At 40.9% G+C, this 16,742-nt stretch overlaps 1 protein-coding gene across 1 annotated transcript; it reads left to right on the top strand.

Annotated features, from left to right (window-relative positions):
* The first annotated feature begins 161 nt into the window (after positions 1–161).
* On the top strand, positions 162–7,371 carry LOC110508854. The gene is made up of 5 exons (XM_021589710.2): positions 162–299; positions 5,332–5,498; positions 6,392–6,493; positions 6,591–6,743; positions 6,844–7,371. Exons 1-5 carry the CDS (start codon positions 170–172, stop codon positions 7,162–7,164), a joined length of 873 nt encoding a protein of 290 aa, XP_021445385.1. The 5' UTR covers positions 162–169; the 3' UTR covers positions 7,165–7,371.
* Positions 7,372–16,742: the final 9,371 nt, after the last annotated feature.

Raw genomic sequence — 16,742 nt, 5'->3', positions numbered from 1 at the left:
ACTGTCCATGTGTCAAATGATAAATCCCCAAATAATATGAGTTAACATTTTTGGTGTTATCAAATCAAAGAACACGCTGACTTGCTTTATTCGGCCAAGTAGTTGCAAAGTAGGAAGCACCATCATCCAACCAATCAGATGAGGCAGTGATAGCCCCGTCATTTTCAAAATGGCAGCAACATTGCAAATAAGCGAGTTTGATAGTGAAGACCAAATAACTAAAGAAATAGCAAAACAAGAAGAGACAACGTCGTTGAAATACATAATATTGCGCAAAGACAAACGTTTTGGGCGAAAGGGTAAGCTAGTTGCCTATCACCGTCTGATGTACTAGGCTACTTACTCCCGGGGCGAAGTGGCTAACGTTATCAAGATGGTTTAACGTTAGCTAGTTAGTACACTGTGGCCATGCTGAGCTGGTGTAGGTAGACCACTGGGGTATACAGTAACAAATAACGATGTAGACATGCTGTGGGAATAACTAGCAAACTAGGTCTGTAGCTTTTGTCTGGTTATTTAGTAAAGGACTGCCTCTTCCTCCACATCTTAAAATGAGCTAACGCTAGCTAGCAGATTGTAACCAGGGTTGCCATGTCCCCGCTTCTTTTGCCAAATTTGGCTACTTGAAAACGATGTCGCGGATAAATGTATTGGTGGCGGGTTTTTGGCCTACTTCTAATTGGCACCGCGGCATCTTATTTAGATATCTATTTGTAACTAGCTGCTGCTGACTATCAGGCAATGTGCAGGTTGATAGCCAGAGAGAGAGAGGGCGCGCGCTTTGAGAGTGCTGCAACTGAGAGTGCTGCACATCAACACAACTTACTTTTTTTTTTTTTACCAGTTGGTAGGCTAAGAATGTCTCCACAATGACACTTTTTCCATAAAACTATAACAGCGACAAAGCTCTTTAGATAAATTCACTAAAAAATGTGGTTTAAAGTAAACTACATTCAAATGTCGACTTTTCTCATGGTTAACCATATCAAACGAAGGGTTTAGTCATGTTCAGTTCCAGGGTCTGGAGCGCTGCGCGAGTGGAAATGTGATATTATCGAACTCCCTCACGTGCTTCTGTTATGGGAGAAAAGTCCAATGAAAATGACCTTGAATGATAGGCTACATTTGGATCTGTTGGAGGCTATTAATTGCAATGCCATTCGGCTACTGTAGCCTACCATTTGATACAGTACAATAAATATGTTGAAATCACTGGAGTCATTGCAAATCCATTTGTCACTTGTGTAGCCTAGCCGGAGCTGGCAAACAGAATTAATAGCCTATAACTCCGTTTTTGTTGTTGTAGCCTTGTGTTATGCAATTATTTATGGCCATGTTTAGTTAATTAAATTGGAAGTTATCAATTGTGATCATGGTTACAGCTCTATCGCGAATATATCTGTCCACATTTAATGTCAGTTTCATTGTGGACTTTTCCCTGAAATGAGAGCCTATAGCCCCTGGAAGGACATCTGCATCTAGCTCAGTAAACCATGTCAAAGTTGAATTGCAATTATAACCCCATATTTTAGTAATTAGCCTATGCCTATTGAAATAACAAGTCAATCTCGCAAAGAGGCCATTTATAACAGATTGTAGTCTTAACATCTGGCACATAATGAAGGCACAATTGCCAGAAAATTGCCTAACATTGGTTTTTTGAAGTTCTTACAAGTGTTTCCTGCACAGAGATTGAGACCTTCTGTCCAAGTTATCACTCACTTTCCCATAGGATTTATCTATAGTTATGCCCATGCACAAACTAGACTTATTTACAATTAGAAACTGGGTTTGAGCCCTGAATTCATATTGGTTGAAAGCCATGGCATATCAGACGGTGTACTATGGGAATGACCATTTAAACATATTTTTACAATTCTAATTAAATTGTTAACCCGTTTATAATAGCAATAAGGCTCCTCAGGGATTAGTGGTATATGACCAATATACCATGGCTAAGGGCTATTTCCAAGGAATGTACCCTTAGCTGTGGTATATTGTCCATCTACCATGTCCTAGGACCTTATTGTTTAATCATGGCAGTCAAAACAAGTTAATTTTTCATCAATGGGATGTCAACTTATCTGGGGAGTTTAATAAGGGAAGTTTCTTGTGACATTCTTAAACTTGCAATATTTTTTTTCTGGTGGAAAACAACATTTTCCTTCATTGCCTACGTGGTTAAATTGTCGATATTCCTTATTTCGCTCAATAATGTTATGGCAAAAGGGTCTCATGGATAAATGTGGCAACACCTCATGCTGCAATTTTTTTTTTTGGGGGGGGGGGGGGGGGGGCTAATTCTCAGGCCTTGTGGGAAGGTTTTCAGGGGTCATTGGGCAGGAAATTTTAGTTGGACCTGGCAAAACTGATTAATGGTCATGACTAGACTGGCTCCTAGGTTAGGAGAATTAGGCTCAGAAAGGGGTAAACTAAAATGCTAAACATTTCAACTTTAAGTTAATGTGACAAAAGCGCGATGCCTTCTAGCTATGTCCATTTGATAATGGGCTAGAGGTTGTCACTAGTTACCACAGCCACAAAGACATACTTGTTAGTTTTTTTTGTTAGAAAACGGCAATAATCATCACTTGCGATACAGCTTTCAAAACATATGGCCTCTTTCATCAGCGAGAAAGAATCCTTCAAATAAAAAAAATCTATACTTACTGTAGCAGTTTTGCACAGATCCGTACAGCTATGGGTGCCTTTAGTTGACAAAACTACACTTCCTCTAAACTTCGAGTTACGCTTACACACGTGTTTAGAGCATGTTAGATAGCTAGTGGCTTGTGAAAGTATTCACCCCCCCCCCCCCCCCCCCCCCCCTAACTTTTGCCGCAATTACAGCTGCAAGTCTCTTGGGGTATGTCGCTATAAGCTTGGCACATCTAGCCACAGATTTTTGCCCGTTCTTTAAGGCGAAACTGCTCCAGCTCCTTCAAGTTTGATGGGTTCCGCTGGTGTACAGCAATCTAAGACATACCACACATTCTCAATTGGATTGAGATCTGGGCTAGGCCATTCCATAACTAGGCCATTCCAAGACATTTAAATGTTTCCCCTTAAACCACTCAAGTGTTGCTTTAGCAGTATGCTTAGGGTCATTGTCCTGCTGGAAGGTGAACCTCCGTCCCAGTCTCAAATCTCTGGAAGACTGAAACAGGTTTCCCTCAAGAATTTCCCTGTATTTAGCGGCAACCATCATTCCTGACCAGTGTCCTAGTCCCTGCCGATGGAAAAACATCCCCACAGCATGATGCTGCCACCACCATGGGATTATGTTCTCAGGGTGATGAGGTGTTGGGTTTGTGCCTGACAGTTTTCCTTGATGGCCAAAAAGCTTAATTTTAGTCTCATCTGACCAGAGTACCTTCTTCCATATGTTTGGGGAGTCTTCCACATGCCTTTTGGCAAACACCAAACATGTTTGCATATTTTCTTTAATTAATGGCTTTTCTGGCCACTCTTCCATATAGCCCAGGTCTGTGGAGTGTACAGCTTAAAATAGTCCTATGGACAGATACTCCAATCTTCGCTGTGGAGCTTTGCAGCTCCTTCAGGGTTATCTTTGGCTCTTTGGTGCCTCTCTGATTAATGCCCTCCTTGCCTGGTCCGTGAGTTTTGGTTGGTGGGTGGCCCTCTATTAGCAGTTTTGTTGTGGTGCCATATTCTTAATTTTTTTAAATAATAGATTTAATGGTGCTCTGTGGGATGTTCAAAGTTTTAGATACTTTTTTATAACCCAACCCTGATATTTACTTCTCCACAACTTTATCCCTGACCTGTTTGTAGAGCTCCTTGGTCTTCATGGTGGTGTTGCAGACTCTGGGGCCTATCAGAACAGGTGTATATAAACTGAGATCATGTGACAGATCATGTGACACTTAGATTGCACACAGGTGGACTTTATTTAACATATTGTGTCACTTCTGAAGGTAATTGGTTGCACCAGATCTTATTTAGGGGTTTCATAGCAAATGGGGTGCATACATATGCGCACACCACTTTTCAGCTTTTTATTTTATAGTAAATTCTTAATTTCACTAAATCAATTTGGACTATTTTGTGTATGTCCATTACATGAAATCTGAATAAAAATCAATTTAAATTATAGGTTGTAATGCAACAAAATAGGAAAACCGCTAAGGGGGATGAATACTTTTGCAAGGCACTGTAATTAGAATAGGTGGTCGCCTCGTCTTCTGTCTGTTTTCCGTAAACATGCGCTGAAACATGGAGATATGGCCGTATGGGAATGCTAAACCAAACCTTATCAATGATATGTAAGATAAGGTCCTTATGCTTCCAAAACTGTACTGGAAGTGATATGTTAATGTTCAGATTGAGCGGCGTGCTCTTAACAAAACTCCCTTGTATAGAAGACACCTTCATCCAATGAATTATCTGTAATGTAATGGAACTGAGAGTCATGATCAAGGACTAGCCTTACAGGAGCTGTTGATATGGTGAATCTCCTTTTAAGTCCTTTTTATTTAACTAGGCAAGTCAGTTAAGAACAAATTATTATTTACAATGACTGCCTACCCCGGCCAAACCCTCTCCTAACCTGGATGATGCTGGGCCAATTGTGCGCTGCCTTATGGGACTCCCAATCATGTCCGGTTGTGATATAGCCCGCGATCAAACCCAGGTCTGTAGTGACGCCTCTAGCCTTAGACCGCTGCACCTCTCAGGATCCAAGGAAGCAGCCATTCACCAGCTTTTCAAGTTTAATAATGAGAAAATATGCTAGATAGTCACCAGGTATGGAGTTTAGATTGCTATCATCAAGCTACATACAACCTAAAAAAATGCCTCTTTGTCACCTCCATTGTATTGAGCTGTTGCAGACTCCCGATCATTTTCTAAATTCATACAAACCCCCTGCAGCTAGACATGGACGTTTAGAAGACATTGGTTGTCTGAGTCAGGAAGTATCAACACGTTAAGGTTGGTCAAATGATCTGTGTCACACCAAACATTACCTATCTAATAACACTCAGCCAGCCAGCTGGAACAGACAATATTTTTAATAGTTGCTAGCATATGGGATTATATTCCAAGCACAGAGGAGTTCTTGGATAGAGAAACGTTGCTACTTTATTTATTTTTGCATTTAGCAGACGCTTTTATCCAGAGCGGCTTACAGGAGCAATTAGGGTTAAGTGCCTTGTTCAAGGGCACATCCACATATTTTTCACCTAGTCGGCTCGGGGCGTCGAACCAGCAACCTTTCGGTTACTGGCCCAACGTGCTTAACTGCTAGGTTACCTGCCGCCCTACGTTAGTTTCCCAATAGTAATATATCCGTTTCTTGTCCTTCGACAGATGCACACCCTTTGGAAGGAAAGAAGATCAGCTGGGAGGTAAAAAGTCACCCATTCAATGGAGTTCCATTTCAGGTTGTGGGCACAAGCACATATGAATGCCATCAGGGGAAAGACCGACAAGTAAAAGCTAAAGAGAAACATGCTGCTAAAATGAACAAGAAGGCGGTAAGTTCAAAGTCGGATTGCTGTCATTTCTACCATACACTTTTGCAACATTAATTTAATTTCAATAATGTTGAAGTGTACTAGGCTAACTAACAATAGACTGTAACTCAATGAAATAGAAGATTGGACGTTAAATGGGTTTCCTGACCCTATGTGGTCACTAAAGAAAGATCCCATGGCACTTATTGCAAGAGTAGCCTCTGGCTAAAATCCAATTCCCAACCAGGCCTCATTCCATTATCATTCTTGTAATTGGCATATATATATATATATATATCACTCCTCGTCTCTCCACCATGATAGCTAATGTGTGGTGAGCAGTCTGGCTCAAAATGGTAGTGGGTGAGATACAGGTAACTGCCAAATAAAAGGAAACACGAGTAAATGAGGGATAATAAGTATATTGAATGTAGTTGCTTCCACACAGATGTGGTTTGTGAGTTAATTAAGTAATTATCATCCCATCATGCTTAAGATCATGTATAATAAATACCCAGTTGCCCATTATTTTGGCTAGCATGATTAGAAAAAGAGATCTGCAACTTTGAAAGAGGGGTCTCAAAGAGGTATAGGGGCTGTCTCTGTCACCAGATCTCAACCCAATTGAACATTTATGGGAGATTCTGGAGCGGTGCCTGAGACACCGTTTTTCACCACCACCAAATGATGTTGCCTCCCTCCAAATACACTTGTAGAATCTATGCCAAGGCGCATTGAAGCGGCTCTGGTGGCCCAATGCCCTATTAAGAAACTTGGTGTTTCCTTTATTTTGGCAGTTACGTATAAATTGGTGGATGAGGTGAGTTCCCCCTACACAGTAAAGTGCTTCAGTTGTCTCAAATTGCTATATAAGTCCAATCAATTATTATTAAATGTTTTGCCACCTTCCATAGCTTGAAGACCATGCCTTAAAGAGACGGAAACAAAATACAAAGAAGGTGGACTGCAAGGCTTTAATAAACATCGCCCACATTATCCGCTTTCCTGGTTTTAAGGTAAATATGAAGAACTATCATGGTTTAGCCCTGTAGCTGACCGTCTAATGCTGTACATAACAGTACACATTTAACAAGCATGTTATTTCCTGTCTAGATTGAGGAGAGTACTGTGCGCTCTAAAAAGGAGGCCTCAAAAGATCTGAAGGCAGCTCTAAGTGAAAAACCAAGCTCTGTGAAGGCAGAGGTTGTCTACTGTGTCAGGTTCCCCTCTCTCTCTGAGCATAGCTCACACGCACTTGTTGGTGAGGTATGTGTGTATGTATATGCAAGCTGTCCTACCTAAGAATGATATACATTTTTTTTTAAATAAATTACTCTGTGATAAACCCATGTTCTTTATCCCAAAGAGGTCCTCTAAGAAGAACTTGAAGATGTTGCAGAAGCAATGTGCAGGCTATCTAAAAGAAATCACAGACCTCACCTATCATCTTCAAGATGAACAGTATATGGCTGGCCTGTCTTCACATCTGCAAAGCCTATTGCAGGAAATGAAAGGACTTGTCCCACAGGATAAAGATCTCACACTGACCCTTTCCCCAAGGAAGAGAAAGGCTGAGGAGGACATGGCCACCCTACCAACCCAGGGAGCATCGCAACCTTTCACCGACAGTGTAGGACAGCATGCAGATTTACAGAACACATGCGAAGAACCATGTTTGCCAAACTGAGTGTGGAGTGAGATTGCTTGTAGGCAGGGAGCCTAGGGTGCCGGAGGATGGCAGTGTGTGTGTGTATATATGTGTTGAGTCTGTTTTTTTTGTTTTTTCCCAGAATATTTTATTTTTGAGAGCTGGGTTTTGTGGTAACCCAAGCCTGCCAGCATACTTGTACCATTTTAATATTAATTGTAATAAAATAAAAATACATTTGGGTGATAATCCTGTATGCAGTGGTGGAAAAATTACCCAATTGTCATACTTGAGTAAAAGTAAAGATGCCTTAATAGAAAATGAAAGTCACCCAATAAAAAACTACTTCAGTAAAAGTCTAAAAGTATTTGGTTTTAAATATACTTAAGTATCAAAAGTAAATGACTGCTAAAATATATTTAAGTATCGAAAGTAAAAGTATAAATCATTTAAAATTCCTTATATTAAGCAAACCAGACAGCACCATTTTCTTGTTCTTTTTATTTATTTATGGATAGCCAGGTGCACACTCTAACACTCAAGACATAATTTACAAAGGAAGCATTTGTGTTTAGTGAGTCTGCTAGATCAGTAAGGATGACCAGGGATTAGTTATGTGTGAATTGGAAAAATGTTCTGTCTTGCTAAACATTCAGAATGTAATACTTTTGGGTGTAACGGAAAGCATATATTATTTGATGATGTTGAAATGGTGCTGGAATAGTGGAGGCAGCTCCTGTTTTCTTTGTGACTTGTGATAACACTCTGTGGTTCTAAATCAATAGTTGTTTACTAGTCCAAAAATGTCGGAAACATTAACCTGCTTGACCTGCTGTAGGTCATTTAATACCACATGCTTTGTGGACTTCACCAGACAGCTGTTGCTCTCCGGTTTTGTGATGAAACAAAGGTGTGTTTGAATTTGTACTGTCCCAGCCCTGGCTATACTTCAGCCCATAATGGCCTCTCAGACCTTCTCCAGGTAACGCCCAACTGTCATCTACATCTCATACATGATCATACTCTGAAGATGCTGATGCTGTAAAATAAGGTTTCTCTAAGCTGCTGGTATGGATGTTTGGTTATTACCTGTGTATGTGTGAATGGATGCTGTGTTTAATGGGGTGCTGTTGTTTTCTGTAAATCCTCTCCATGGCTGTTATATAAGGTGTGCTTCTATTATTAACCTGTTCTCTTACCACTGATTAGCTGTTCTCTCGATGCAGGAGGTGGGTATTTCACTGGATGCGATGGGGAGATTATGACTGGTTAGTCCACCTTTGGAACTTATGTTATCTTAGTACATATTTGTTTCTATTTGATAGTCAAGCTAAATAACTTAAAGTGCATACATTATCCTAATTTTGTCGTATTTCATGTCACTGTTACTGCGCAGTTAGCTGATTATGACCACTTCCCATCATTGAATAATTGTTGTTTAGAGCCAGGAGTTTTTCCTGACTTTAACAGGAAAATCTCTTCACCCTATCTATAACTTGGGCCCATAGTTTTTCCTGACCGTCTAGCCATGAAAATTATTAGCCCTTCTCATTGGTTTCCACTAGTTTCTATCGTCCCAAGGTCCTGTTCCAGTCACAACGTCAGGTTCCACTGTCACTGAGTCAGGTTCCACAGCCACAAAGTCAAAATTAGCTACAAAATTAGCTTTTTGGTTTAAAGTTAGTGTTAGGCATAAGGTTAGGTTGAAAATCAAATTTTAAGAAGATAAATTGTAGAAATGAGCATGGTTTGTGACTGTGTCTATAAAAGCTACTGACAACCCTTTTCATGTGATACTCTTTTCCTGTTGTGATGTAGTCGGCCATGTTTTTGGGGATTGGTCAGCAGTCGGCCTCACCCCTGGCTGACTGGGTTTCTTCTTGAGAGTGTTCCTTGGGCTCCATAAAAAATCCTACATTAAAACACGTAACTTGTTTCATGATTTATAGGTCTGTTGCTTGAATATATAAATTATTTTCAGACAATGCACTTTTCCCATTAATTTTAACATGTATAGCAGGTTGTGTGTGAATTGGAAAGATGTTCTGTCTTGCTAAGCATTCAAAATGTAATACTTTTGGGTGTAACGGAAAAAGTATAGAGTAAAAAGTAAATTATTTTCTTTAGGAATGTAGTGAAGTAAAAGTTGTCAAATATAAGTAATATAGTACAGATACCCCCCCAAACTACTTAAGTAGTACTTTAAAGTATTTTTACTTAAGTGCTTTACACCACTGCTTGTATGTGGTGCATTTCCACATCCAGTACCCAGGTCAGGTCTTCTGTCTGATTCCCTCCTTGGTGGAGTACTGTGGCTACCAATATCCCCGTGATCCTTCCATGTCCATGTTACCGAGGGTTAAGAGTATAAATCGTAGATTAATAATATTACATTGTATTACACTCTCTAAACTTGTTCTATGGATTTCTTGGCCAAAATCTGTTAACTGTTTTTTTAATACATTTTGAGATCTGGCTGTGGAACCCCTGCAATAGCTCCGCGGAACCCATTTGTAGAACCTCTGATTTATACGTCCATTGTGTGGTCTTGTCGGTTTCCACTCCAATATAAGAGAGATCTCAAAAATGGAGAATGCAGTGATAAGGCTATAATATTTTAGGACATGTGGTTTTGGTCTGTGATATAGTCTTGAGTGGCTTTGATATGAAAGTGAAACACTCTTATACTTTCACATGTTATCTTGTTTAGCTGATTAGGCCATGTATCTGATTCACCTGGGAATACACTGCCCTCCCCAGAACCTGTTTTATCTCTCTTGTCATTCTATAATTGCATACAGTTGCATAACTGTTTACACAAATGTTTGTCTATGGATTTTGGTGGGGGAAACAAGGTCTAACACATTCTAAAAGTTATCTGATTACTTTACATAATGTGCTGCATTTCAAATAGTTTGCTTTTGTACATCCGTTAGTGGATTTGGTATTCCACACACCTTTCTTTGTACATAAAATAAAAATGCAACTTCGATCTTCTCAGCTCCCTGGCTTTACTAGTTATCTCCTAGTTCTCAAAAATGTAATGTCAGTCAGTGTTTTCTTTCGTCCATGAGCTCAAGGGGTTTGTGGTTTGATATTGGCTTGTCTTACTGCCCCTGGGGTAAAGTCTCATAACATTTATGTCATATTATTGTTTAATGACACCCACGCTTCAGCCAAAAATGTTTAACTAACCCAAAATATACTCATTTCCAATGGGAGCAAATTAATCATAGTGGGCAGAACAAGCCCAAGCTAGCGAGATCCTATTGGTGCGTCCCAGCATGTATTTGCATATTTCCATTAGGAAACGCCTAACATTAAGTGCGTGTGTGCAATGGCTCAATTAGTGCTTGCACTTCTTTTAAACAACGCCTTTTTTTTTTTACTTTGGGAAAGGGCAAAGTCTACAAAACATAGTCCACTCTGTTTGTAAGAGATTCTAGTTTTGGAAACAGAACATTTTTAATTGATGAGAAAATTTGCAGAATGTGGGCCAAAATCCATCTTCTCACACTGCCGGCCACTGGGCTTGTTCTTATCACCATATTTGGTGGTAAGTGGAAATTCCAACTGATTACTTCAGATATTTACATCCGGTGAAACATCTGGCTCATTGTTTTGTCGGAGCTTCTGCTACTGACTACATTTGTTTATTTAACCTTAATTTAACATTTAGTGTCAGAGGGGGGGGGGGGGGGGGGGGGTCTGATAGAAGGCCTCAATCATTTATATAGCTATACATTTTTCACCTCAATGGCCACTTTATGACCTGTTTATGACGGTAATGATAAGCTGTCAAAGAATGGAGAATAGAGATTAAAGTTTGTTTGGATGAAGGTTGGCGAAAGGATTTATTTAGTAATTCTGCCTTTTGAAATGGCTTCCAATCATGCTGTCATAGAACAGCATGCATCTTATTAATTGTATGCCCTATTTCTAAAGATGGAGTCTACCCGTTGAATGTCACCTCACCTTCACTGACATATTAGTCACAGTATATGTCGCTGATGGTACGAGAAGCCGACTTTCTGTAAGTGACTTACTACTAACTCGTCCACCTCTGTGACTATTGCCTTGTCTGGGTGGTGCACAAGCATGACCTAACCCCTCATATCCTCATGGTAGAAGGTCATCAATGTTCCAGCAGAGAATCTCCCCGGCTCCCAATCACCCTTCCTCGTGAAATTTCACAGTGAGTGGAATGAACACTGAAAATAGCAGGAAAACAAATGCATAAGAATGAACCCTTCACAGAACTTTCGGTGATACCATGTTAATATGGTTGGGGCGGCAGGTAGCCTAGTGGTTAGAGCGTTGGGCTAGTAACCAAAAGGTTGCTAGATTGAATCCCTGAGCTGACAAGGTAAAAATCTGTCGTTCTTCTCCTGTACAAGGCAGTTAACCCACTGTTCCATTTATTTAATTTTATTTATTCATTATTTTACCAGGTAAGTTGACTGAGAACACGTTGTCATTTACAGCAACGACCTGGGGAATAGTTACAGGGGAGAGGAGGGGGATGAATGAGTCAATTGTAAACTGGGGATGATTAGGTGACCGTGATGGTATGAGGGACAGCTTGGGAATTTAGCCAGGACACCAGGGTTATCACCCCCACTCTTAGGCCATCATTGAGAATAAGAATTTGTTCTTAACTGACTTGCCTAGTTAAAGGTTCATTAAAAATATATACACTGCTCAAAAAAATAAAGGGAACACTTAAACAACACAATGTAACTCCAAGTCAATCACACTTCTGTGAAATCAAACTGTCCACTTAGGAAGCAACACTGATTGCAATACATTTCACATGCTGTTGTGCAAATGGAATAGACAACAGGTGGAAATTATAGGCAATTAGCAAGACAACACCCAATAAAGGAGTGGTTCTGCAGGTGGGGACCACAGACCACTTCTCATTTCCTATGCTTCCTGGCTGATGTTTTGGTCACTTTTGAATGCTGGTGGTGCTTTCACTCTAGTGGTAGCATGAGACGGAGTCTACAACCCACACAAGTGGCTCAGGTAGTGCAGCTCTTCCAGGATGGCACACCAATGCGAGCTGTGGCAATAAGGTTTGCTGTGTCTGTCAGCGTAGTGTCCAGAGCATGGAGGCGCTACCAGGAGACAGGCCAGTACATCAGGAGACGTGGAGGAGGCCGTAGGAGGGCAACAACCCAGCAGCAGGACCGCTCCTCCGCCTTTGTGCAAGGAGGAGCAGGAGGAGCACTGCCAGAGCCCTGCAAAATGACCTCCAGCAGGCCACAAATGTGCATGTGTCTGCTCAAACGGTCAGAAACAGACTCCATGAGGGTGGTATGAGGGCCCGACGTCCACAGGTGGGGGTTGTGCTTACAGCCCAACACCGTGCAAGGACGTTTTTCATTTGCCAGAGAACACCAAGATTGGCAAATTCGCCACTGGCGCCCTGTGCTCTTCACAGATGAAAGCAGGTTCACACTGAGCACATGTGACAGACGTGACAGTCTGAAGACGCCGTGGAAAACGTTCTGCTGCCTGCAACATCCTCCAGCATGACCGGTTTGGCGGCGGGTCAGTCATGGTGTGGTGTGGCATCTCTTTGGGGGGCCGCACAGCCCTCCATGTGCTCGCCAGAGGTAGCCTGACTGCCATTAGGTACCGAGATGAGATTCTCAGACCCCTTGTGAGACCATATGCTGGTGCGGTTGGCCCTGGGTTCCTCCTAATGCAAGACAATGCTAGACCTCATGTGGCTGGAGTGTGTCAGCAGTTCCTGCAAGAGGAAGGCATTGATGCTATGGACTGGCCCGCCCGTTCCCCAGACCTGAATCCAATTGAGCACATCTGGGACATCATGTCTCTCTCCATCCACCAACGCCACGTTGCACCACAGACTGTCCAGGAGTTGGCGGATGCTTTAGCCCAGGTCTGGGAGGATATCCCTCAGGAGACCATCCGCCACCTCATCAGGAGCATGCCCAGGCGTTGTAGGGAGGTCATACAGGCACGTGGAGGTTGGATCAGCCTGTAGTGTGGTTTTCCACTTTAATTTTGAGTGTGACTCCAAATCCAGACCTCCATGGGTTGATAAATTTGATTTCCATTGATCATTGATCATGTGATTTTGTTGTCAGCACATTCAACTATGTAAAGAAAAAAGTATTTAATAAGAATATTTCATTCATTCATTCAGATCTAGGATGTGTTATTTTAGTGTTCCCTTTATTTTTTTGAGCAGTGTGTGTATATATATATATATATCATGTCAGACTTTCGTCTACAATTTGATATATACGGCATGAATTGACTTGATTTATGAATGATTAAGGGTAATCTAAAATTGTTTACATTATCGCTTTTGTAATATCAAGCACTCTCATGTTGATTGCTTGAATGTTGGCTGGAAGCACGGACACTTTCATAGCCAGCTACTTCAAACCTGATTGCCCAGAGCAAACACTGTTCAGTCAGAAAATGAGTTTCCAGGTATGTAACAACAAACAGATGAACTAAAATGTAACATCTGTTGTAAAAGGTTACAGATGTAAAGGCTGTAGATGTAACGGCTCAGGAAATACACTGTACATGGACAATAAGCTGTCCCTTCACATTGATATGTCCCTGCTTGAAGGTGATAAGCATCAAAGATACAGTGTAAGTGTCCTGGGTATGTTCAAATGCATTGAGGATTGATGGTGTTAACAGTGCTGCTTATCTGTTTGACCTTCACTCTTCCTTTCATCTACAAAGGAGGATAGAGTAAGGTGAGCTACAGCAAACATACAGGCCCCCCTCTTACTCTGCCTCCCTCTTGCTGTTATGCCCTGCTTTAACTTTAGTTTGCCAGCAGAGGGCATCATATCTTGTTGTAGGATGCCGGCCTCAGTGGAAAAGTGGTTTGATGTACAGTGTGTTGTTTATCCAGTAGCATGTATTCGTGGATGCCAAGGGAAGCCAGGCTTCCCCAATAAATTGACCAAGAAAAATAATATTTTTTTTATTTTTAGTCTCTCTGTGTTCCCTAATTATCCTTCAATTCAAATGTATCTCATCGGAGAAAGCATCCGAGGGAGCGAAACAGCGCCCCTCTGTCTCAGTACGTGTAGGCCATTATCTGAGGCTGTCTGGTCAAAAAGAGAATAACGTTACTGCAGCCTATAGTATTAAATGCAAGGGAAGCCAGTTTGGATTTAGATTCACAGCAACCACATTACACCAAAATCAACAAATAATTTACAGAAAAAAAATGTAATTGTTGTATCTCGTTGTGTTGTTGTCCTCTGGTGGCTAGCTAGCTAGTTAAAATCCTCCCTTTCCTAAATTAGCCAAGGAATTGAGATAGGGATTTGGACTTCTGGTTTTACTTAATTATCCTTACTGGCCAGTGATTATAACAGCGATTCGGATCTAATCATAAATTCAGACGTTGTGCCTCTGGCCTGAGAGGAAGGAAGTTCAATATGTAGCTAGATGTAGTAGACTAATGTTAACTAGCTGGCTTGGCACATCGTTTCCCATGAACTGAAGTTAGGCTAGCTAGCAAGCAAGCAAGCATTTTAGCCAGGTAGCCTAGGCCAACAAAATCTAAAATCGTGCACTGTATGGCAGAGTCATGAAAGAGAGGACAGCTTTGGTGTTTCACTACAAGTAGGGTGAGTCAACATGTTTTTTCTACCTACACACACCCACCCACACACAAAGAAATCAGTGACATGGACAGCCACATCATATCTAGCTTACGTTTATTGGACTAAGTGGTTTTTGGTATCTTAGTTGTCACTGTATTAGACTAAGCATAGATTATTTGATGATGTTGAAATGTTAAAGTTGAAATGGTGCTGGAATAGTGGAGGCAGCTCCTGTTTTCTTTGTGACTTGTGATAACACTCTGTGGTTCTAAATCAATAGTTGTTTACTAGTCCAAAAATGTCGGAAACATTAACCTGCTTGACCTGCTGTAGGTCATTTAATACCACATGCTTTGTGGACTTCACCAGACAGCTGTTGCTCTCCGGTTTTGTGATGAAACAAAGGTGTGTTTGAATTTGTACTGTCCCAGCCCTGGCTATACTTCAGCCCATAATGGCCTCTCAGACCTTCTCCAGGTAACGCCCAACTGTCATCTACATCTCATACATGATCATACTCTGAAGATGCTGATGCTGTAAAATAAGGTTTCTCTAAGCTGCTGGTATGGATGTTTGGTTATTACCTGTGTATGTGTGGATGGATGCTGTGTTTAATGGGGTGCTGTTGTTTTCTGTAAATCCTCTCCATGGCTGTTATATAAGGTGTGCTTCTATTATTAACCTGTAGTCTTACCACTGATTAGCTGTTCTCTCGATACAGGAGGTGGGTATTTCACTGGATGCAATGGGGAGATTATGGCTGGTTAGTCCATCTTTGGAACTTATGTTATCTTAGTACATATTTGTTTCTATTTGATAGTCAAGCTAAATAACTTAAAGTGCATACATTATCCTCATTTTGTCGTATTTCATGTCACTGTTACTGCGCAGTTAGCTGATTATGACCACTTCCCATCATTGAATAATTGTTGTTTAGAGCCAGGAGTTTTTCCTGACTTTAACAGGAAAATCTCTTCACCCTATCTATAACTTGGGCCCATAGTTTTCATTGGTTTTCACTAGTTTCTATCGTCCCAAGGTCCTGTTCCACTGTCACCGAGTCAGGTTCTACAGCCACAAAGTCAGATTCCACAGCTACAAAGTTAGATTCCACAGCCACAAAGTCAAAATTAGCTACAAAATTAGCTTTTTGGTTTAAAGTTAGTGTTAGGCATAAGGTTAGGTTGAAAATCTAATTTTAAGAAGATAAATTGTAGAAATGGGCTACTAACGACCCTTTTATTGTGATACTCTTTTCCTGTTGTGATGCAGTCGGCCATGTTTTTGGGGATTGGTCAGCAGTCTGGTGGCTGGGGGTGCTGACTGGGTTTCTCCTTGAGAAGGTTCCTTGGGCTCCATAAAAAAGCCTACATTAAAACACGTAACTTGTTTCATGATTTATAGGTCTGTTACTTGAATATATAAATTATTTTCAGACAATGCACTTTTCCCATTCATTTTAACATGTATAGCAGGTTAAAGGTGATTGATCACACTTTCTGTAGAAAGAGCTGTCATTGTTTCATATTCAAAGGTGAAAAGCTTTTCAGCACCAATTTCCTGTTTTGTGATGTTGTGACCTTGTTTCCACAGTGAGTGACCCTAATGACCAGCAGGGGATTCTTGCTTACTACTCAGAGGGCTGCACTTGGGTAACACCATAAGCACAGACTTAAGAGTTATCTCTGTGAAGCTTTTAAGTGATTTGAAGTATACGGGCCAGTAAGAATTCAGGTTTAAAGCCAATGACGGATAATTAGGATGGAACTCTTCTCCTGAACTTGATATTTTGATGAAATTGTCTTGGTTTGACTAGATATCGCAAGAAGCTCATGTTCATGAGTAAATATTTGGGATTTACTAGTAACTGATTGTGCAACGTATAATATTGGCCCCAGAACCTAATCAGCTGCTGGTTTTTAGCTAATTATTAACAGTTCCATATTATGGCTGTCTTGACAGATTGGTGCAAAGACACCATTTTTATTTGTCGGATATTATTTA

Source organism: Oncorhynchus mykiss, chromosome 28, assembly GCF_013265735.2.
Source record: "Oncorhynchus mykiss isolate Arlee chromosome 28, USDA_OmykA_1.1, whole genome shotgun sequence".
Classification (NCBI taxonomy): domain Eukaryota; kingdom Metazoa; phylum Chordata; class Actinopteri; order Salmoniformes; family Salmonidae; genus Oncorhynchus; species Oncorhynchus mykiss.
The sequence above is the reverse complement of the archived record's forward strand: the minus strand, read 5'-3'. Positions and strand labels throughout refer to the sequence as shown.

Excerpts from the sequence above, each read along its gene's own strand:
- LOC110508854 (XM_021589710.2), top strand. The coding sequence starts at position 170 with ATGGCAGCAACATTGCAAATAAGCGAGTTTGATAGTGAAGACCAAATA. Across the intron at positions 300-5,331 it reads CAAACGTTTTGGGCGAAAGG|ATGCACACCCTTTGGAAGGA; the intron begins GTAAGCTAGTTG and ends GTCCTTCGACAG. Across the intron at positions 5,499-6,391 it reads CTAAAATGAACAAGAAGGCG|CTTGAAGACCATGCCTTAAA; the intron begins GTAAGTTCAAAG and ends CACCTTCCATAG.